Source organism: Macaca mulatta, chromosome 7, assembly GCF_049350105.2.
Source record: "Macaca mulatta isolate MMU2019108-1 chromosome 7, T2T-MMU8v2.0, whole genome shotgun sequence".
NCBI lineage: Eukaryota > Metazoa > Chordata > Mammalia > Primates > Cercopithecidae > Macaca > Macaca mulatta.
In genome coordinates this window covers 179,884,404-179,907,742 of record NC_133412.1, presented here as the reverse complement: position 1 = coordinate 179,907,742, position 23,339 = coordinate 179,884,404, and the positions used below count along the sequence as shown (strand labels likewise).

Below are 23,339 nucleotides of genomic sequence, written 5' to 3'. Positions count from 1 at the left end.
TGTTGTTATGCGTTGTGGCTACAAGGTACAAAATTGCCTTTAAAATAAGTAACTATTTTTAAATAAAGGAGCCGTAAATACACGTTAAGTACCTGTGACATAAATTAATAGTTAATAAATGAGCTGGCTTTAAAATCATTGTTAGAGCAAAATTAGAGATATTTTCAGAATTATCAGCTTACCTTATTGTTTATATTAATTGATCAAGTGATTTTCTATTTAAAATCACAGCTAGATATTATATGGTGTGCAAACTTTTTATAAAGATTATGAAATTATAAACCTAGTTAAACCCAGAATGATTTTTGTTATTTGGCAAATAATATGTTTAATATTGCTGTTTTAATAAAAAACAGGTAAATAGTTATTAGAAAAACAACCATTTAATTAAACATAAGATTTTTACTTAGGTAAATACATGAAATTCATGGGTTATAACATGGTTAACAAGGAAAAGACTTTAAAGTGTGAGTATTATAGCTTTCGTAAATAATCTAGGTAAACTCCTTAAAAATAAACTACATAAATGTAATAAAGTAAACCTTTTGCATAAACTTGTTCTACAATTTAAAATTGTAAAGTTTAATTAGGTAATAAATATTGACTAAATGTTTAAGTCATTACTAATTGTTTTAAAATATATATACTATAAAAACTTATTTTTTAAAAAAGTTTGTTCTTACAAAAAGAACTTATTTAATTTAAAGATTTCTTATAAAACATCATAAACATAACCAGTAAATAAGAGAGATTTAAAGAAAGTTACAGAAATAGAGAAATATTTTTGATAAGGAAAGTTGAAAAAATTATATGAGAAAGAATCTTGTATGATAACATTTATCCTGAAATAAAAATGACTTTAAGGAAGAGTGATGTTTAGAATAAAACAATATGTTCAAGTATGCCACACACTATTTGTGGCATACTTGAATTGTTCATGTATGCCACAATGTTCCATTGTACAATGTATGTGCAATGGAACAACGCCACAACGATACTCCTCGAGAAGAACAACTCCAAGACACATAATTGTCAGATTCAACAAAGTTGAAATGAAGGAAAAAATGTTAAGGGCATCCAGAGAGAAAGGTCGGGATACACATAAAGGGAAGCCCATCAGACTAACAGCAGATCTCTCGGCAGAAACTCTCCAAGCCAGAACAGAGTGGGGGCCAATATTCAACATTCTTAAAGAAAAGGATTTTCAACCCAGAATTTCATATCCAACCAAACTAAGTTTCATAAGTGAAGGAGAAATAAAATTCTTTACAGACAAGCAAATGCTTAGAGATTTTGTCACCATCAGGCCTGTCCTACAAGAGATCCTAAAGGAAGCACTAAACATGGAAAGGAACAACAGGTACTAGCCATTGCAAAAACATGTCAAAATGTAAACTCAATTTCCACTGTCATATTAGCCATGAATGTGGGATAGATGGGTGCTCCTAAGAGATCCATAACTTGCCCATTTTGATGGGTTTTCCAGAAGATGTGAGAAGCCACTTTGTTTGCAAAGCATCCCAGAGCCATGCCCTGCTCCACACACATGAGTGCTCATTTCCTGGTCTTTGGTTAACTGTAAAACGCTCATCAGTGCACCTGGGCTAATTTCACATCAGGTAGAGGAATGTGTTCTAAAGGAAAGCTAAAGTTGCAATAGCAAGTCCTGCTCAGTAACCTTCAGCTTCATTGATTTTGTGTGACCCATCAACTAATTACATTACATCAAGGTTCTCAATGGGAGTTTCTAAGAAGTATAAGGGATGTACAGAGTTCCCTAATTAAAATAATACAATTGTGAACACAACCTCAGTATTCAACCATGTTTCCACCCTTCACACCCTTCACCACAAAGGAATTTTCATCTCTTCTGGAAGTTGGGTTCGTTTTGAAATTAGTGATTGTTTTTCATTTTAATATCTCAAGATTATCATATGTGACTATTTTATCAGAAAGTGAGTATGGGAACTTGAACTAAACAACTGAAAACAAATTCACAACTAATTAAGCAAGATGACAGAATGTGATTGGCTCCGGGCTTTGATAATTCAGCAGTTTATGTACCTAGACGTTAAACTTACCCATCTTCCTGTTACCTTCATGATACAGTCAACTCCCATTATCAAAGAAATGGTGACTGCATTCCCAAGGGTTATGCACAGTTACAAATATGGACTGGGTAAGCTGAGGGGTTGATTGTTTAAATTCCCGTTTGAAGACGTGGAATCAGCTATTTCTTGAATGGCTCACAATGACTCCAGCTCCCTCACAGAGCTCAGACAGAAACCTCACTTGAGGGTAGGAGCTGGGCTGCAGGGAGCACTCAGTACTCATAAAGGTGAAAATGAGCTGTCAGATGGAACTTCACTGTCACCTCAACATGGAATATATTGTTTCATTTCATTAGCACTCTTTACATAACGATTCATTTGTTTTGGTCTGTTCGTTACTTATATTTTTCAAAGGAATCTAACTTGAATCTTTACTCTCTTGTATTTTGTCTCCAGGACAAGTTTGGGAAGTGTTACCTCCAGCATCATAACATGATCTAGTGACCTCACACATTTGTGGCAAAGAATACCTACCAATTCAGAAGCTCTTTGGTTTTCCTTCCATGAAATAGAATTATTTCTTCTGTTCTGTGTATGAGTGTATCCTAGCAATCCTGTACACACCCCCATAGATGTCTACAAGCCTATGAATTATTCTCTGTAAATAAAAATTTATATCAATTTCCCTCAATGTTCATAATTCTCATGAAGGTGAGGAACGTCTTTCTGGATCTGTTTAAACAAAATGTCCAGAGACCACCTGGTAGGTAAGGAGTTCACCTGGCTCTGGATGTTGGGTCTGTGTCTTTCCCTCTCTTGTTCCACAGGTCAGCTCACTTGTTCAGTCCTAACAAGAGAGCCCAGGTTTGTCCTTATGTTAAAACACACCCAACTTCTGATGACTCTCCTGTTTCCCATATCCATGGAGATAGAGTATTTATTATATAATTCACCAAATGACCAAGATGCAATACCGCAAACTCTAAGGTATTTTCATGCAATTCAATGAAGCAGAAAGTCTTTCAGACACAAGTGTACCTGACACGATAAATATGTGGGTGAGGACTCTGGGCTTGAGTGTCATTGTCCAGCCATTCTTCAGAAGTGTGACTTGCCAGGGAAGAACCAGAGTTCCTTGTGCTCTCAGAGGGGAGGGCTCACAGATGTCCTCTCTTGTTCCCAGGAAAGGCGATTGCACTAATCTTGATGATGAGACTATGCTCCTGTGCTGACCTATTATAGTTTTTGACTGAAATTGTCACTGTGATCCCCAATCTACATCTATTCACACAGAAGTGTATAAAGGTCAGGCCACATTCTCAGCATCATACATTGACATGGTTGGAGATACGTCCCACTACCTTCTCCTGAGATTGCAGACAGAATCCCAAACTTCAAACGTTCACAAAATGTAAGGTCTCCGATTTTTTTCTTCTTTTTTATGACGCACTCTCTAGGACAGATATATTCCCTCTAACCATGATGGATATTCTGAATTACAATAAACATTGCATGGATGTAGGTTTATATAAATTCACTATGACGAATATATTTTTCTGCTGCCCTAATGTTTTGAATGGAGATTTGACAATTTAGATAACCTGGATGTTTGGTTGCTTTCATATAAATCTTCACGGGTAGAACAGCATTGAACCTATGCCAAAATCTGTCCTCGATCCATGATCACACTCATCTCCCAGACCAGCTCCTTGAGCACATATCCCTACCTGGAAGAAGAGGACTCTGGGCTTGGTGAGGGGGAGGCCCCAGGAAGAGAACTGAGTTCTCAGAGTGCACAGCCAGCATCCTCCTCTCAGGGTGAGCCCTGAGACTGGGACCTCCCTCATCCCTTTTCACCTCTCCATACAAAGGCACCACCCACATGCAAATCCTCACTTAGGCACCCACAGGAAACCACCACACATTTCCTTAAATTCAGGCTCCAGCTCACATGGGAAATGTTCTCTGAGAGTCACGGACCTCCTGGGCAAGAACATGAAGCATCTGTGGTTCTTCCTCCTCCTGGTGGCAGCTCCCAGATGTGAGTGTCTCGGGGATGCAGATATGACGATATGGGAGGCTGTCTCTGATCCCAGGGCTCACTGTGGGTCTCTCTGTTCACAGGGGTCCTGTCCCAGGTGCAGCTGCAGGAGTCGGGCCCAGGACTGTTGAAGCCTTCAGAGACCCTGTCCCTCACCTGCGCTGTCTCTGGTGGCTCCATCAGCGGTGGTTATGGCTGGGGCTGGATCCGCCAGCCCCCAGGGAAGGGGCTGGAGTGGATTGGGAGTATCTATAGTAGTAGTGGGAACACCTACTACAACCCCTCCCTCAAGAGTCGAGTCACCATTTCAACAGACACGTCCAAGAACCAGTTCTCCCTGAAGCTGAGCTCTGTGACCGCCGCGGACACGGCCGTGTATTACTGTGCGAGAGACACAGTGAGGGGAGGTGGGTGTGAGCCCAGACACAAACCTCCCTGCAGGGAGGCGGAGGGGGCGGGCGCAGGTGCCGCTCAGGACCAGCAGGGGGCGCGCGGGGCCCACAGAGCAGGAGGCCGGGTCAGGAGCAGGTGCAGGGAGGGCGGGGCTTCCTCATCTGCTCAGTGCTCTCCCTCCTCAGCAGCACCTCAGCTGTCCCCAGGGCTCCTCTTTCTTTGATATCTGTGGTTCTGCTTCCTCACATTCTTCTGCCAGAAAAGAAAGGAGAAAGGCACATTTTCCGCTTACAATTGAGGTTTCACCGATTACTAGGAACTTTCCTACAAGTTCCTGCATGGCCCATTATTCCTTAGTGATTAAAAATATATATATTCTAATGCTTCTCACCATCTCTTGGTTTGTGTCATCAATCGAATTGTGCCCTCTTTGGAATTCATATACTGAAACCTTAAATTCAATGGATCTATATTGGAATTTTAATGATACAATTAAGGTTAAATGTGGTCAGAAGTGTGAGAACCTAATGCAATAGACGTGCTGTCTTTATAAGAAGAGGAAGAGACACCAGAGACCTCTCACTTTTCACGTGCACGCAGAGAAGAGGCCATGTGGAGACGCAGTGTATTAGAAGGTGCCCCAGTGCATGCCAGGAAGAAGCCGCACCAAGAACCAACCCTGCCAGCACCTTGATCTTCAAAATTCAGACTTCAAAATTGTAAGAAAATCAATATTTGTTGTTTAAGCCACCCACTCCGTGTTGTCTTCTTAGGAAGACCCAGACAGACTAATAACACATAACTCATAACACTGTTAGCACTGTACCCTGGATGGAGAATCAGCCCACTGAGGCTGGGCACATCTCTCAGATTTCTACATAAAGTAGGCAAAAAATAGTAGCTGTAGTATGAAAACTTGTCATGTTGCTGTTGACCAATTTCTGGGCAAAGTGTTTTAATGAAGCCCTTGGGGCTTTGTCACAAAAGTTGTCTTTTGTCTTTTCTGATGACCTAATTAATGGACAATGGGTACCAGCTGGATGGAAACTGACCACTGACCATCTTCTGTTGTCTCCTTAGTATGCCACAGAAAACCTAAGCAACATCACTCTATGTCTTCAACTTTCTAAATTTGCACTGAATCTATTGCTAAATGAGGAGTTACATGAGGTCTGAGTTTTGTTCCCTTCTTCCCAGTCTTCCTCAATTACCAACGGAAGAAGAGACTTTCAATGAAAATTGGCTGTGAATGCCCCCAATGCACATCACTTTTTTAGGTCCAGGAACTTTATTTGGGGGATAGTGGAATACACTTTTAAATAGAAAGCCCTAAAGCACATACAACAGCTGAAGGAATGGCCACTGTGCACCTGAAGGCTGATGATGCAGATGGTAGGGTACCTTCCTCCAAGATGGTCCTGGGTGTGTGATGGTTGGATGCATCATGCATAATTCCAGTCCATGGAATTAAGGACTGGACTGAAGTAGAAACAAGGGACATATCCCATAGGAAAACAAGAAAAGAACAGATGGGCATCCGTGAAGACAGGTAATTAAATTTGTTGAGTTTAAGATGAAATATTTTTCCGAAGTTTATAATGTTCTTAGCTAAATATGAATCTTTTCAACAAACTGAGGATTAAAAGAAGAATGGAGTTAGAAGATGATATTGAAAAAATGTCCTGAGAGAGCAGAAAGAAAATTCACACAAAACTGTCACATGGCAGAGGCCAGAATGGAGCTGATGCAGCAATGTCATTTTTCTGCAGACCTAATTGAGACCCTTTGGTGTTCAAGGCAGGCCCAGAGTTGAAGAACTCCTTTAGTTTTTGCTTCTCTGGGAAAGGTCTTACCTATCCTTTATTTTACAAAAAGATTTACATGGCAAAGTTTCTTGGTTGGCAGAGTTTTGTTTGTTTTTCATTCTTTTTCCCCCAGCAATTTGAATACAGTCATGGGCCACCTAAGAATGATTCAGTCAGCTATAGACCACATATATGTTTGTGGCCACATAACATTGTAATAACGTATTTTCACTAAGGATGTTCCATATTTAGATGTGTTTAGATAGAGAGGTACTTACCACGGCGTTTCAGTTCCCTGCAGTGTTTGGTGCAGTAACACTCTGTACAGGTTAGTGGTCTGGAAACATTGTGCTATTCCACATAGTCTATGTGTAGTAGGATATTCCTCGTAGGTTTGTGTAAGTTCTCCCTGTGATGCTTGCACAATGATGACATTGACTAGAAATACATTTCTCAGAAATAATCTCTATCAATAAACCATACATTATCTAATATAATTCCGCTCCATTCTGAACTGAAAATCTTCTACTGAGAAATCTGCTAAATCTGCTCTTTTACTTTCTGTTTTCAAAAACCTTTCCTTTAATAATGTGGTTTCAAACTATCTTTGATTTTTCTCATTTGGCTTACCTTATTTAAAATATATAGAGCTTCATGGATGTGGACGAATATTTGCTTCTCCAGATTTAGAAAGTTTCTATGCTATTACTTCTTTAAAAACCTTTCTGCCTTTCTTGCTCTGTCTCTCTCTCTCTGTCTCTCTCTCTGTCTCTCACCCTCTTTTTTCACTACCCCTTTTGTCTTATCTTTGCATAACTCCTCAATGCATAAAATTTCATTTTCACTGTGCTTCCTGACTCATAAGTCTTTAACTCTTTTTTATTTCTTTCATTTAAGTTTTTCTTCTCTGTCTCTACTATTTCAAATGATCTTTCTTTGAGTTTACTGTTTCTTCTATTACTTGATCTAGTCTGGACTAAAATCCTCTGTTAAAAATTTTGTCTGACTTATTGTATTCTTCAGCATCAATATTTTTGTTTAGTCATCTTTTAAATGTTTTATCTCTATTAAAATTCTCACATTGTTCTTGCGTGATGCCACTAGCTCATTGAACATGTTTCTAACATTTATTTTAAATTTTCTTCCAGGTAATCCATATGCTTCCTTTTCGTTGATGTCAGTTTCTGGATCTTTATGTTGTTCTTCTGTTTGGACCATGTGCCCCTCCTCCTTCATTTTCCTTGACTATCTTTGTTGCTACCTGTTCATTATAACAAAAGCCGCCATACACTCTTCAAAGACGAGGCTTATAGAGATCATCCTCACCAATCAGTCCAGGCAGTTATTTAGATCTCTGAAAACTTCATAGTATTCAAACTTCTGTCTCTGTTCTTAATGGTCCCTGGGTTTTAGAGGATGATAGATTCTGCCAGAAATCACAGGTAGGGGAGGTAGAAACTATTTAATCAAGCAGCCCCTTGAAAATTTGGACCACTGGACAAAGTTTTGTTCTTCATGTATGATTCATCAAGATAATGTTAGTTCAAGCTTCTCTCAACCAGTCACTAAACATTGAAATTTTATCATTTCTTATTTGAATCTGGGGTTTATTCTTTGAGTATTTAAGTAAAATTACAAACTAGTTTAAATCTGCCTATTTGGCAAACTGATCTGTTGCTGAATTTCCCTTTTCTGTGTTCTCTCTGTGCATTTAAATCTAAATCTGTATTAGACATGCATCTAGAATGTGGAAAAGTGTCTTAAAGTTCTTTAATTTATTTAATTTAATGGGGTTTCCAGAAGATTTGAAAATCTCCGTTGTTTATAAAACACTTGACTATCGGTCAATACTTTTCTCTTTAATTTTTCTCTCTCCTCTTCCATTATGTATAATAAGCAAGGAGAAATGAAGACACACCATCGACAGTTTGCTTAGACATCCCACCACCTAAAATTCTAACTGTCACCTACTAATTCTTACTTCATCCAATGTAACATAACTAAGATATAAATTCTATAACCAGGTACACATAGTTCCAATTCTAATACCACGTTTGTGACAGAAACAAAGCAGGTGTGCTCTCTGCGAGGTGGTCATCTGAGGTCTGAGACGAGGGGTCACACAGGTATTTTTATGATATTTAAGGGATTGGGCAACAACAGTGATAACAATTCTGATCATCACTAACTCTTACCGGAAAGTTTACAGGTAAAGTTACTGCTGTTATTTGATTTTAACACCTAATTAGAATGAAGCTCAGAGGAAGAGGTCACATCCTAGGTCACACAGTGAGGAGGAATGGAGCTGTGCTCTGCTCTCCACACTACGCACAAGATCCCAGGCATGAGCCCAGGTTCCACTGACACGTGGCATCTGGAGGGCAGTTCTCGGGGGATGATCTTAGCGCACCTACTTCCTGGGGCAGGCTGCTTCCTTCTCTCAGTTGTGCACTTGCTCGTTCTACCAGCTCTGAAGTGCATTGCCTTGAATTATTCATATTCTCTCCCTTACTATGGCAAAAAGTGTAGATATTAAATTTTCAATTCATTCTCTCTGAAGCACACTGCTTTAGCAGAAAAGAATAAATCATATTCCTTCACCTCCCTCACAGTCCAAGATTCCTGAAGACAGAGCCGATGTGATGTACTCATAGGGGTATCTCTGCTCCACCTATGAGGAGGTGGCCTTGGTCTTCAAGTTTCAGCAATTCTAGGAAGTCTAGGACAACTCCATCCCCTCCTCACTGCTCTGCAGCTCACCTGAGAACAACTTTCTCATTGGAATATCATCTGTTTAAGGAATACAAGTCGCTGCTTTAGGATTTGGGGCCTGAGTGCACCTACTGGATCCAGCCCAGGACTGGAGATACTTTCCAGAACACAACTTCACCTGAGACATGACCAGTCACACTGTTTTACTTGCACAATTTCAGCTTCCTCAGAAGAAAATTAAAATTGCTGAGACTTTTTCATAAACGTTGTGCCATGTCCTTTTTCTGTTTCCTTGCCTGTTCATGTACGTCAGACCACGTACCACTTATATGTAATGAGATCAGAATTCTGCCTCCAGTAACACATCTGAGGTGACACTTGATTGTACTTTCGGTTTAGGCTCCAAAATGTAGATTATAAAATTCATCAACCTCATTTTTATGTCAAAAGAAATCTGCATAATCTGAATGTCAACATTTTTTGGAATCTATTAAATAACTGAAGTAGCAAGAAATCATTTTAAATGCCTGTGGTGTATTTAGGTGTCCTATTAATAATCATTTTAAAAACTAGCTAAAAGGTTTTTAGACTTTTACTTTTGGTTCAGGGGTACATGTGCAGGGTTTGTTATATAGGTAAATTGTGAGTTATGTGGGTTTGATATACAGATTGTTTTGCCACTAAGGTAATAAGTATAGTGCTTAATGGGTAGTTTTTCAGTTCTCACCCTTCTCCTATCCTCCACACTTGTGTAGGTCCCAATGTGTGTTGTTTTCTTCTTTATGTCAATATGATTAGCTCCCACATGTAAGTGAGAACAGGTGGTATATAGTTTTCTGTTACTCTGTTAATTTGCTTAGGATAATGACCTCCAGATCCAACTACGTTGCTGCAAAGAACATGTTCTTATTCTTGTTATGACTGTGTTGTATTTCACACTCAAACATACAGAAATCAATGTGTTTGGAAAAAGCCAAGTGTTGGTAAAGAAGCTGAGGCAGGGCTTGCATATCTGATGTAATATCCAGGGATCAGGGCATAAAACCCCTCGTGGCCTTTGGAATGTGTCTAGACTTGCTGGTTCCTTGCTTCTAGCCCTCCCAGGCTCCTAGATCAATTGTATTCCCATTATCTCAAGCAGCAGAACATGTTCCATATAAATATTAAACCATCACAGCTGTAGATCGTGTGCTTGCCCTTTCGACCCCTACATTCTCACCACCTGTTTCTTTGTTTGATCACCAATAAATAGTCTGGGCTTCCAGCGCTTGGGCCTTCACAGGCTCCACACTCGCCATGGTCCCCTGGTCACACTTTCTCTCTCAAACTGTCTTTTTCTCTTTTCTTTGACTCTGTTGGACTTCATCGTCCCAATGCCCTGGTGTTGTGCTTGATCACCCCAACATTTCTGGCACCCAATGTGGGGTGACAAAGACCCCGGTGAAGGAATGGCAGAGCATGTAAAAGTGGAGGCTGCATCATCAAAGGACACCTGATCATGATTAAAACCATCTCGGAGGGAAAGCTGAGAGCTCAGCAGAACCAGGGTAACAATGGAACAAAGTGAAAGCAAACGTTCTGCTTATTTAAATTTCTTAAGGCATTTATTACGAAGAAGGGAAGTGAAAGTTAGTACTCAGAATACGTTATCACTGATTAGTAGAGGAAGGCAGTTTTTGCCCATGATTCCCAGAACAAGGGACTATGGAGTTGGATGAATGGGAGAGAATTGGCAGATATTTTTTAAAAAGCATATAAAGATGGAGCAAAATTCCAGTCTGTTTGGTCAATGTAGGCACTAATAAAGGCAGCTTATGAGCCATTTCAAACAGATGATGAGGCGCATTCAGATGAGAAAGAGGAGGACAAGTTTAAAAAAACTACAGATTCTGAATGTGAAGAATAGAAACCAGAGGAAAATAAAGGGAAACTAAAAAGTATGTTTTACTAGCCCATCAGCTCCAACTGCTGAATTAAGTGAATGGCCACCTCCTCTCTCTCCCCTTAATGGGCTAGAAAATGTATTAGCTACAAAAGTTACTGCTCCTGTAGTTACAACATTAAAACCTGGAGCAATTGGTGGTGCTGTACAAAATTCCATTCAAAAGGCTAGAGCTGACAGACACCTTGAAGCATGGCAATTCCAGTTTCTCTAATTGAACCACCTTTCCATTTAAACTGTTAAAGGTATTCACACAGGCCATTAGTCAATATGGGCCTACTCTCCTTTTGTGCAAAGTTTGTTAAAAAATGTGACTCTTGATAATAGGTTAATACCATATGATTGGCATACTTTGATAAAATCTGTTGTCACTCCATCTCAGTACTTGCAGTTTAAAACCTGGTGGTCTGATGAAGCTCAAACTCGGGCAAGGGAAAATACACAAGCACAGCCACCTGTGCCAGTTTCCTTTGAACAGACAATGGGAGTCGGCCCTAATTGGGGTCCATTAAAAATCAAGTGGTAATGTTGGATGTTGCCATTGTTCAGCTGCACTCTGTGTGCTTACGGACATGGGAAAGGATAAATGTTACAGGGGAATAATATCCTCAGTTCTGTCCAACACGGAGCTAAAGAACCATATATTGATTTTTATTGCTCGGCTCCAAGAGGCTGTAAATAAAGCCATAACTGATAAAACAGATGAAGATGTTGTAATGCAGCTTCTTGCATATGATAATGCTAATGCAGAGTGTCAAACTGCTATTAGAACCCTGAGAGGGAAGGCTCACTTAGCTGAATATATTAAGGCTTGCAATGGCATTGGAGGTAACTTACATAAGGCTACTCTTTTAGCTCAGGCTATGGCTGGATTAAGAGTTGGAAAAACTATGTCCCATTTCTCAGGCTCTTGCTTTAATTGTGGGCAATTTGGACACAAAAAAAGGAATGTAGAAAAGGAAGTCAAAAGGCAAGAACTACTACCACCAAACAACAGAAAAGCCCCAGTGTGTGCCCCTGTTGTGAAAAAGGCCATCACTGGGCAAGTCAGTGTCATTCTAAATTTAACAAAGATGGACAACCTCTTTTGGGAAACGGCATAGAGAAACTAGAAAGCATCTGTAAATTGAACATCAGCAATAAAAAAAAAAAAAAAAACAAGTGACCGATACATAAACCATTACTGGTGAACTCCAGACATGATGCTAAGTGAGAAAAGTCAGTCTCAAAGATCAAAGGGACACAGCTGTAAGCACCACGGTCATCCTCAGGTGTCAGTGGTTTGGGCTGGGCTTTCTCTGTCCCTTTCTTGACCAGGCCCGGATGTTGAGCTCCGCCACTTGCCAATGGAAAAATCCCACTATTTTCAATCATGCACTGAGGTTTGAAGTGCTTCACACAGACTGGAACAAACACGGGCTCCTTTGAACAGTGTCTGGCATTTGTTCCAACCACAAGAGAACGTCCCCCCGCTCTCTCCCTCCTCGTTTCTCTCCTACAAGCCAGCAGCCCTGCACTTTAGTCTGCATCTCCCATACATCCACCCAACTTGTTCCAAGGGCCTTCCACTACACCCTCCACTGTTTTTGAGAGCACTGGCAGACTTTGAACTTTTCCACAGTCTGTTATTGAAGTTAGGATGATTAGGACCAAATTAAGGATGATATTTTATGACTGAATTCCAGCACTCCCTCTCCCCTGGGAGAGAGTGCATAACCACGATTCTGCAGGTGGAGACAAAGTTGAGGTTTTTTCTTCCTCAGCATAGGAAATGAGCTCTAAGTGGAGGGTTGGGCAGAAGCTTCCCACCTTCCCAACACTTTGGTTATGCTGGAGCGGAACCTCTGCCTAAGGACAGAGCTAGAAATCAGGGACCCAATGTTTCCAGTGGCACTGGACCCAGGGCAGAGCCTCCATCCATGAATGGGGCTCCATGGAAGAAGTGAGTCTCTGGCTCTCAGTAGCTCTTGTCCAGAACTGAGCCTCAGCATCACGTGCTGTGGGCAGGGTCAGAGGGCCAATGTCCTGGCCCCTGGGGAAGAGTTTCCTCTGGTGGGAGCTGGTAGAAGGTGTCCTGCCTTCTTGGCTGCATCTTCTGTAGTGGAGGTTACAATACATCATGCTGAGCTTGGATGTGGAAGGAAGTAGGAACATCTTAGATAAAATATAATGACTGACATTACTGAGTTTTCTAGATTTTCCTGAATAAATGTTTCTTCGCTTGCTGTATGCTGTCAGAGCCTTTCCAAACCCGGTAATTTTCCAAAATAATTTTCACTGGTCTCCTGAGGGCAGGGATTCATTGAGCCCCTCATGCTGTCAAAGAGAAATAAAACTTTTTTCACTTTTTAGAGAACATCCATGGGCTATAAAATAATGGATTGGCTTTTCCTCCAACACTTTACAGACAACATCACTTTTCCTCTTGCTTGTAAGGTTTTAACCAGAAGAATGCTGTCATCATCTTTTCTGTTCTTTTGGAAGGAATTTCTATTTGTCTTTGATTTTCAGCATGTACTTCTATTTGTCTTTGATTTTCAGCATGTATTTCTATTTGTCTTTGATTTTCAGCAGTTTTAATAAGATTTACCTAAATGTGTGTGTGTGTCGAGGGGTGTTATCATGCTGTTCTGTGTTCTCTGAGATACATGGATTCTTTGTTTACTCTGTCTCCATTTTTGTGAAAACAATTAGAAAGAAAATCTGTATAATCCCAGAAAGGAGCCTCCCTGATGTGAGTGGAGAACCGCGTGGGGGCGCTCAGAACCCACTGAGCACAAGAGCCAGCCTCAGGGCAGGTGCAGATGGGGGTTAAGGTCTGGTTTCCTGTCAGCACTGTGGCTTCCTCTCCATAAAACAGATTCCTCTGGGGCACCTTTCTAGATTCTTTATCCTGCTCTTCCTATGAAGTCTCTGAAGAAGAAGTATTTGTCATAACAAGAGAAAACCTTTCTCACATGCACCAAAGGCAGAGTCACCTACAGTCATTTACTCCTGTTTCTCCACATCAATAAACTATCAATGCTTCTGAAGTTAATCAGTTAAATCTATAAAGATGCTGTGTTTAACTCAGCATTGCAGCCCAGCTCAACAGAACTCCAAGGGCCAGTGAGCAGCAGGCAGGATAACGTGCACGCTGGGCACTGGGGCAGAGGGAGTTAGCATCCAGTGCAAGAGAAGAAAGGCCGCGTGGTGGTCACTGTCAGGGCTCCAAGCCCACAGTTCCAATTGTAGGTGATCCCTGGCAAAGGAAGAGAGACCCCACCAATGTTTAGTGTGGATGTCGAGTCTGATGGTTCCACACTCACACCCCAGGTGAATATAAAAAGTTTTATTAACTCTATTTTTGGGGTGTCTGCTGAGAGCAGCACAGGCTTCTCAAGAAATTACAAACTGGAATTTCCTCATTAGAGCAGGAAAGGAGGCTGGCTCAGGGCTTTCTAATGATTTGGTGGTGGGGTCAGGGGGTGTGTTTCTACTCAGGAGAAGGAGCTTGTATGATTTAAACCTCACACGGGCATCAGATAAGGGAGCTTCCGTGATTTCTTAACTAGATTTACCACATGCAGAGGACAAGGAGGAGGAAGAATAAACCTTAATTCATTAGCATTGAGGCACCAAAAATAGGACCTGACACTTTATTCTCCCTAGCAGCTTAAGAAAATGAGTGAAAAAGAGAAATAAGAGTCTACTATGTGTGAAAAGCAAACAGGTCTAAAGAAAATAAAAATTTTATTACTGTAAGCACATAATAAAAAGAAAGAGAAGAAGGAATGAGACAGGCAGAGGTGCTGAATCAATGCTCTGTGTGGGGCCTTTTCATTATCCACAGTCATCAGTTTATTCTGAAGGTCTCAGGTCAGCTTCCTGCTTCAAAATATCACAGGCCCTTACAGTACATGTGAAAACGCTCGGTTTGTCGTTCTTCACTAAAGTAGCCTTATAATTAGATGAACTTCTGAATTTAATCTCCAGTTATGTTAAATACAAAACAAAACACAATCTACAATTTAGGAAAGTGAGAGTTTATCTTTTATCAAGGGTTACAGCCATCCCGTATGCTGGAAAGCATAGCTTTTGGTAAAGATGAGAGAAAGGCACTCCCACGAAGAAGGGGTTGGGCAGAAGCTTTATGCTGAAGGGTTTGGTTAAACAGACACAATCGACAGGTTATAGGAGGGGCTATGGATGTTCATGGAGGTGGTCCTGACATATGTATACTGGACACACATGCATGTAACTTATGACCCCTATTTACTTACCAGTGAAGACTTAGCATTTAAATTCATTACAGTCAGGCCCTATGTGCCAAAAGCAGAAGCAGAGACACAAAGGCACTCAGTGTGCAGCCTCTGTAAACGGCCAGAGCCAGGCCATGGTCAGTGGTCTCTGATCAGGAGAAAGATCCTGATATGAGTCTAGTGTTCAATCAAAGCTGGGGTTATGACTTGTGGAACAGGGGTCAGTTCATCAGGGGATGGGCTGCAATTGTCCTTACAGTGCTTGTCTCAGTGCCTGTGCCTACTGAGCCACTAGAGATAAAGAATCACCTATTGGCAGTTAGAACATAGTTTATCTTTCAAGTGTAGGAGTGAGTGGCAAAACCCTTGCCTGACATGGCTTTAGGTCTTATTTATAATTTGACATCTTATTGCCACAGGGAGTCTGTTCTGTCAGTCTTATGATCTCTATTTTAACATTAGTGTTGGTCATTGTTGTGTCTAAACCGCAAAGGGGAGTGGGTATAAGAGGCGTGTCTGATCTTGTCATGGCTGGGAACTCAGTTTTAGGCTCTTCTGAAGTCCCTTAGACAAACATATGGACTATTTAGTCAGTTGGGGCACTTAGGATTTTATTTTTAGTTTACAGTTCATCAATATGAACCCAAGTATTGACATTGTGCAAATTCACTGCTGGGTTGTGGTTGAAATCACCTGGTAAGATTCCTTCCAAAGTAGTTCAAGAGCAGTGTTCCACACTGATGTTTCTTCCAATAGATACAATTCCCTGTTTTAATGTCATTAGAGGCTATTGAAAAGATGTAGGAAAATGGTAGCTTTAATCTGTTGATGAATGGAGTGTGTAAAATACAGTCATCACTTTCAATACTTTGTCATGTGTGCATGTAATAGGAAGAGGGGAGCACTGCAGGTAAATTTCTAAGTGTATGTGTCTTCCAGCTACCAAACCATAGGCTAATAACTGATATCTCCCTGAGGGACTTGACTATAATGCTCTGATGCTAGGTAGAGAACGTTTGGCCAAGGAAGTTCAAGATTTTCTTAAGGTTTTATCAATGTTAGTTCAAGGATGACAATTTTCTTCAACGTCTTCAGAAGATTGTGGATGGGACAGATGCTGAGTTATATGAGTAATGCTGATGACTTCTGAGTTTAGATAGTATTATAAACAAGACTGTTTGGTGTGATGATCCACTACAATACGTATTCTTTTAGTTGTTTTGCCATTTCAGTTTCCTTTAGGATTTTACTTTCTAGGTTACATTTGTCAGGTTCCTAAAATGTAGCCGTGCATCTGAAATTTATTCTTTTGTTGAGAATTTTTACATGTTCCAGAAGATGTGAGAAGCTTCTTTGTGTGAAGAGCATCCCAAAGTCAGGCACTCTTCTAAAACACGTACTTAATCCTTGCTTTGGCTTATTGACGAGCTCTGTTGACCACAATAACTTCTATCACGTGGGCTGACTTTACATCAGGTGGAAGAACACATTCTGAATGCACTACTATTTGAGTCCATAACCTCCAGTTCTGTTACTGACGTATGATTCATCAGAGATGATATTAGATCAAGGATTTCCATGGGAATCTAATCTAAAAGATGTAAACAAACTTTCCTAGTTTAGATAACATTGCTGTGAGCTCACTGCTCGTATTCAGCCAAGTCTCCTGGCTATCACACTGAATCCACACTAACTTTGACCTAACAGTTAGCACTTGTTCTAATGTTCAGATATGTTATTTTTTATTTTAATGTCTCTAGATTATAATGTGTGGCTGTTTTAGCCAAGAGTGAAGGAAAGCAACGATAACTGACTATAAATGAGAAAAAGCACAACCTAATGATATGAAAGTCAGGACATGAGTGTCTTCAGGCTTGTCTATTTCAAGAGTTCATGTACCCAGGGGATTTCTTTTCTCAATTTTACACAGAGCAACACCCAAAATGTCCATCTCCCCTCCCATTGACTCTTATCATCTGTTGCTATGTCAGTTTGCTTAGAATTTTGGTCTCTAGCTCCACCCAATTTGCTGCAAAAACAGGATTTCATTCTTTTTTTACAGCAGCATAGTATTGCACTGTGTGTAAGTACCATGTTTTTTATCCAGTCTATAACCGATGGGCGTATAGGTTGATCCCATGTCTGTGGTACTGTGAACTGTGCAGTGAAACACACATGAGTGGATGTGTCTTTTTGTTACAATAATTTGTTTTTCTTGGGCATATACCCAGTAATGAGATTGCTGAGGGGAATGGTAGCTCTGCTTTAATTTATTCATGAAATCTCCAGACTGATTGCCACAGTGCTTGAAGCAAGTTACATTTTCACCAAAAGTATATAAGTGTTCCCTTTTCTCTATAGCTTTGCCTGCATCTGCTACTTTCTGATCTTTTAGTGATAGTAATTCTGACAGGTGTCAGATAGTATCTCCTTTGGTTTTGATTTGCACTTATCTCACAATTGATGATGCTGTGCATTTTTATATGTTACTTATTCACTTGTATGTCAGTGTTTGAGAAGCTTCTGTGCATGTCCTTTCCCCATTTTTAATAGGGTTATCTAGTTTATACTGATGATTTAAGTTCCCTACAGATTACCACGTTATACACACTAAGATAACCAGTATTCAAAAATGAATAGAAAAACATAATCACTTGTAGGCAAAGACACATTGAATTTGGAATGGTCATGGTTGCTGGTTGGTATTGAAATGGGATAGCAACTTTGGAAAATGGTCTTCACGGAAAACCACATACAAAAATGTACCTGGTGTCACCACTCACAGTAGTTAAATGGAGAATACAGCTCAAGTGGCCATTGATTGCCACAGGGATGAAGACGTTGTGGTGTGTCTGTGTGTCTGTAACCCACAGAGATGAAGACACTGCAGTGTGTGTGGGTGGCTGTAACCCAGCTTTAAAGAGGAGTGAAGCACTGACATAGGCTGCAACTTGGATGAACTTTGAAAACATTGACTGAGTGAACTGAGGTAGACACAGAAGTCCGCATCCCAAATTGTCTCATGGATATGAAGTATGGAGAGCAAGAAAATCCCAAGAGACGGATCTCAGGAGGTGAGTGGAGGGGAAACAGAGAGTGACTGCTTAATGGAAGTGAGGTTTCCTTTTTGGTGAACAAAATGTTCCAAAACCAAATAGTGGTGATACTTGCACAGCATTGCGAATACGTAAAGTATCACTGGCTATACACATACCGAGGGCTAAAATGGTAAATTTTATGTTATGTGTATCTTAACACAATAAAAATGAGTGCCACATTTTGTTTAGTGAATCAACAACAATAACATCTCGGTTTAAACGCTGGATTCCACAACAGAACCAGGACTTCCTCCTGGAGCAGGATCCATCAGCCCCCAGGGAAGGGACTGGAGTGGGTCAGGTGCACAGGTTATGAAGGGAGCACAAATTCCAACCCACTCCTCGAGAGTCCAGTCACCACCTCCAGATCTACATCCAAAAACAGTTCTTCCTATGGCTGAGCTACGGGAGCAACAAGCACATAACCATGTTTGTTTGTTTGTTTTTCAGAGAGAGTCTTGCTGTGTCACCCAGGCTGGAGTGCAGTGGGACAATCTTGGTTCAATACAACCTCCACATCATGGGTTCAAACGATTATCCAGCCTCAGCCTCTAAGAAGCTGGGACCGCAGGCACCCATCACCACACTTGGCTAATTTTTGTATTTTTGGTAGAGATGGGTTTTCACTATGCTGGCCAGGCTGGTGTTGAACTCCTGACCTTGTGATCCACCTGCCTTGGCCTCCAAAAATGCTGGGATTTCAGGTGTGAGCCACTGTGCCCAGCCACAAACAAGTATTTTTAAACAAAAGACACAGTGAGGAGACATCAGTGTGAGCCCACACACAAACCTTCCTGTGGGGGTTTACAAGACAGCTGAGGACAGAAGCCAGCACCCAGGAACCAGCAGGGAAACCCAGGGGGCACATAGCACCACATGAGGTCTCAGGACCACTGTGGGGCTCAGTGGTCAGGCAGGCTCAAGGGTCAGCCTCAGAGCAGGTGTAGCAGGCGGGGAAAGGCCTGAAATCAGGTTTTAGTGTCACCTTCTCATTCTACCACTAGACACTACATCTATTCTAATGTGTATGAGTGTTTATGTGTTTAGAGAATAACATTTATATTATGAATCTATAGCCATATGTGGGTGCATCAAGTTACCCTCTTCAACCTATGTGGACTCTGTTCATTAGGAATCAGTTCCTGCATTGGAGGACCTCACAAATTAATACTTACGTAGAATCACTTTATTTTCAGTCTCCTTTCCTCCCTCTTTCTTTCTCTCTCACACACTGACATAGACACGGGGTGCCATAAAGTTAATTGCCTGAAGTATAAAAAAATATTGATTCATTTGCAACGTGACCAGTTTAGCTGCTGTTCATGTTGCTGTAGGATCTAGAACATGTTTCTCAGCTGTGTACTCCTCTAAGCTGAGGAGCAGCTTTATTTCAAATACACAGAAACTGAAAACAATCCAAATACCAATCAGCACCTTTATCAGTAAACAAATTGTGGAAAAGTCTTTTATTGGAATAGTACCCACTACTGCAGTCAGTTAATGTTGGATGCGATCAACAGTGTGGTTCATTTCAAAAGTACATACGATGAGTATAATGCGCCAAAGCACATACATATGATTCTGTTTTATAAACTGTACAAAGTGAAACTCATTGGAAGCTACATAACAAAGATCCCTAACTGACTTCTCCATGGTAAGAGAAGCGAAGGTATAGGAAGGAGGAATTGCGGGAGACAAAGAGAAAATTGAGAGGCGAATTGACTTGTTTTCTCTGTGAATGGTGATTAGGTCAATGTCTGTCAAATGGTGAACATATTATGTGAAGATTATGTCAGTATTACCTCATTAAAACTATTAAAAATAAAAGTCTAATGTGGTAGAAGATGAGGACAGAAATAAAAATAATACAAGAAAAGTCATGAACTCCTGAATGTTCACATGAATTAACCCTCAGGTTTTCTATATTGCTTAGAAAGACACCAAGATACAGCCAAATAATATCACAGTATCATTATAAGAAGACTGTTTTGTAAACCTCACTTGGAATTTCTAGCTCTTTCCTAGAGTTAATTTAGGGAACAGTTGGATCCAATTGTGAGAAACGTAGGCCAGACACTGAGACTGGCTCTTACCAGATGTGAGCTCTTAGACATGTCACATGGCCCCTCCATACTTGGGGGTTTACATTCACATCTGTAAATGAAGGAAGCATTGACTCCCAAAGAACATATTTCATGTGCATGTAAAAGTATGAAGGCTAATGAGAATTAATTACTTATGAAGTATAATCACCCACATCCACTCTTGGACACAGCCCACTCTGATGCATCCCTTACAGAACTCATTATATAGTAGAAGACATGCAAATAGGGTCCTCCCTCTGCTTATATGAAAACTAACCTAGCCCTGACCCTGCAGCCCTGGGAGAGGAGCCCCAGCCCTGAGATTCCCAGGTGTTTCCATTCGGTGATCAGCACTGAACACAGAGGACTCACCATGGAGTTTGGACTGAGCTGGGTTTTCCTTGTTGCTATTTTAAAAGGTGATTCATGGAGAAATAGAGATGTTGAGTGTGAATGAACATGAGAGAAACAGTGGATCTGTGTGGCAGTTTCTGACCAGGGTGTATCTCTGTTTGCAGGTGTCCAGTGTGAAGTGCAGCTGGTGGAGTCTGGGGGAGGCGTGGTTCAGCCTGGGGGGTCCCTGAGACTCTCGTGTGCAGCCTCTGGATTCACCTTTGATGATTATGCCGTGGGCTGGGTCCGCCAAGCTCCAGGGAAGGGTCTGGAGTGGGTCTCTGATATTAGCTGGAATAGTGGTAGCACAGGCTATGCAGACTCCGTGAAGGGCCGATTCACCATCTCCAGAGACAACGCCAAGAACTCCCTGTATCTGCAAATGAACAGGCTGAGAGCTGAGGACACGGCCTTGTATTACTGTGCGAGAGACACGGTGAGGGGAAGTCAGTGAGAGCCCAGACACAAACCTCCCTGCAGGAAGACAGGAGGGGCCTGGGCTGCAGACAGCACTCAAGACCCACTGAGCACAGGGTTCGTTCTGGGGCAAGTTGCTCAGGAAGGTTAAGGGCTGGTTTCCTTTCAGAGTCTTAGCAATTTCTCCATCTAACAGTTTCCCCAGGAACCCTGTCTAGATCTGTGATCTGGATCTACTGAGACTGCCTGTGTCACCTTCCTCACCTGTGACTTTGGGGGAGCTGATCGTGGACACTCCAGTGTGTAGGATTTCTTGTTGACAGCAATTGTGTCTTCTGTCTAGGTGTGTCGAGGGCTGACAGCAATTGTGTCTTCTGTCTAGGTGTGTCGAGGGCTGACAGCAATTGTGTCTTCTATCTAGACAGGTCCAGGGCTGACAGCAATTGTGTCTTCTATATAGGTGTGTCTAGGGCCGGCCTTCAGGAAGGACAGGCTGAAATTCTTGGAAAGAGGCGCACCTGCCATCCATCAGGGAATTTTGTTGTCTTTTGTTCTGCTAGAATTAAATCAGGATCACCCAGGATAACTAGTACTATCTTCCTAGCTCAGGAAACTGGATGGCAGGTTTGAATAACACCTTATGAAATCATCAGAGCAACACCTAGATTCGAGTCTCATTTAATAATTGAGACTGTGTTCTAACCAAGGAGACACTTACGTGTCTGGTGATTGCTGTGGTCAGTTCATATTTGTCAATAGAATCTGGCTGGTATTATAAACAGCTTTGCCAAAATATGTGTGTTAGTGTTGGTCTTCAGAGAAGCACATTCTATGACTGGGTTACGTTTGTGTACAGTGTCTTAAGGAACCCGTCCACGCATTTGAGAGGAAATGCAGAGGGAGTGGAAGGAGGCTGGGGAATCTGAAGGCATGGGAGGGAAGTTAGTCCCTGAGTGAAGGAGAGAGGGAGGAGAACTGGGAGGAACTTTCTTAAACTTCTGTGCTGTTCTAGAAGGTCCAGCAAGGGCACTGAGTCAGAGTCGTGTCAAAGTTTCCCATCGGGGACCCAGTGACTCCCAGCAGTGGCTCTGCTCAGATCAGCGCAGAGCTCGTTCTTCTCCTGAGAGTGGAGCCCAGGATGTGGCTCCAGCACCAGCCATGGCATGGAAGACAGAGTGCAGCCCTGGGCACCTGGGTCAGGTGCATTGTGCTCCCTGAAGGTGGAGGGAGGGAGGTGCTGACTCAGGGCCCACTGAGAGTGGAGCCCAGGATGTGGCTCCAGCACCAGCCATGGCATGGAAGACAGAGTGCAGCCCTGGGCACCTGGGTCAGGTGCATTGTGCTCCCTGAAGGTGGAGGGAGGGAGGTGCTGACTCAGGGCCCACACGGTGTGGGTTCTATACAGAACACAGGCTTTTAATTCATTTCTGTGGATGACATAGAAACAAACATGCAGTCTGTAAACAATGGTGATTTCTAATTTGTCCCAATTGCTTTATTCCTTGATTCCACAGAATGTCCTGGAACAGAATTGCCTTTCTCATGTGGAATTGTGACGTGTTGAGGATGTGTGATTCCCCCTTTCATTGTTTTCCTCCATGTGCAGAGATCCTGAGTAGAATACAGCTGACTCTCCTTCTGCACTGTTCCTCTCCTCCCCACAGGAAGAGCAGATAATTACCTGAGGCTGACTCTGAGGTGGGATCTGTCCTGTGCACCTCAGAGCCTGCAGAGACCCCCGGTTGCAGATTCATGGAGTCAGGTGTTGGTGCCTGTATGAACCTCGAGCTGTTCTTTTGTCAGTGAACACTGCTTAGAACTAATTGTGGGTTCAGAATTAGGACACCCCCTGAGCTATCACACCTCAGCTCATTCTGCCACTCACAATCTCCAGAAATTCAGGAAATGGTTGAATTTACATTGTTGTGCCGAATTGTTCTCATTTCACTCAGTTGTGAGTTTGTTCAGCAGAAAGTGCCACCATTGATGGGTCTCCACCTGAAATTCCGTTTTACCTGGAATTCCGGTGTGTTGGTTTAGCCGGATTTCCCATCCTCCATGTCTGATTTTTCTGGGTGTCTGATCAGGTTTCTTGCCCTTCACCGTACCTCGGTGACGTTGAATCACCCTGGACCAACATCAACAAGAATCCTGGCAGGTTG

The 23,339-nt window shown here is 41.7% G+C and overlaps 2 gene segments (V, D, J or C); both read left to right on the top strand.

The window, feature by feature from the left end:
• LOC106995637 (immunoglobulin heavy constant delta-like) overlaps positions 1-23,339 on the top strand; it is a 727,209-nt gene that overhangs the window by 73,568 nt on the left and 630,302 nt on the right.
• On the top strand, positions 20,640-21,229 carry LOC144330493 (immunoglobulin heavy variable 3-20-like). The segment is given in 2 exon segments: positions 20,640-20,786; positions 20,886-21,229. Coding segments are annotated over 2 exon segments (375 nt in total).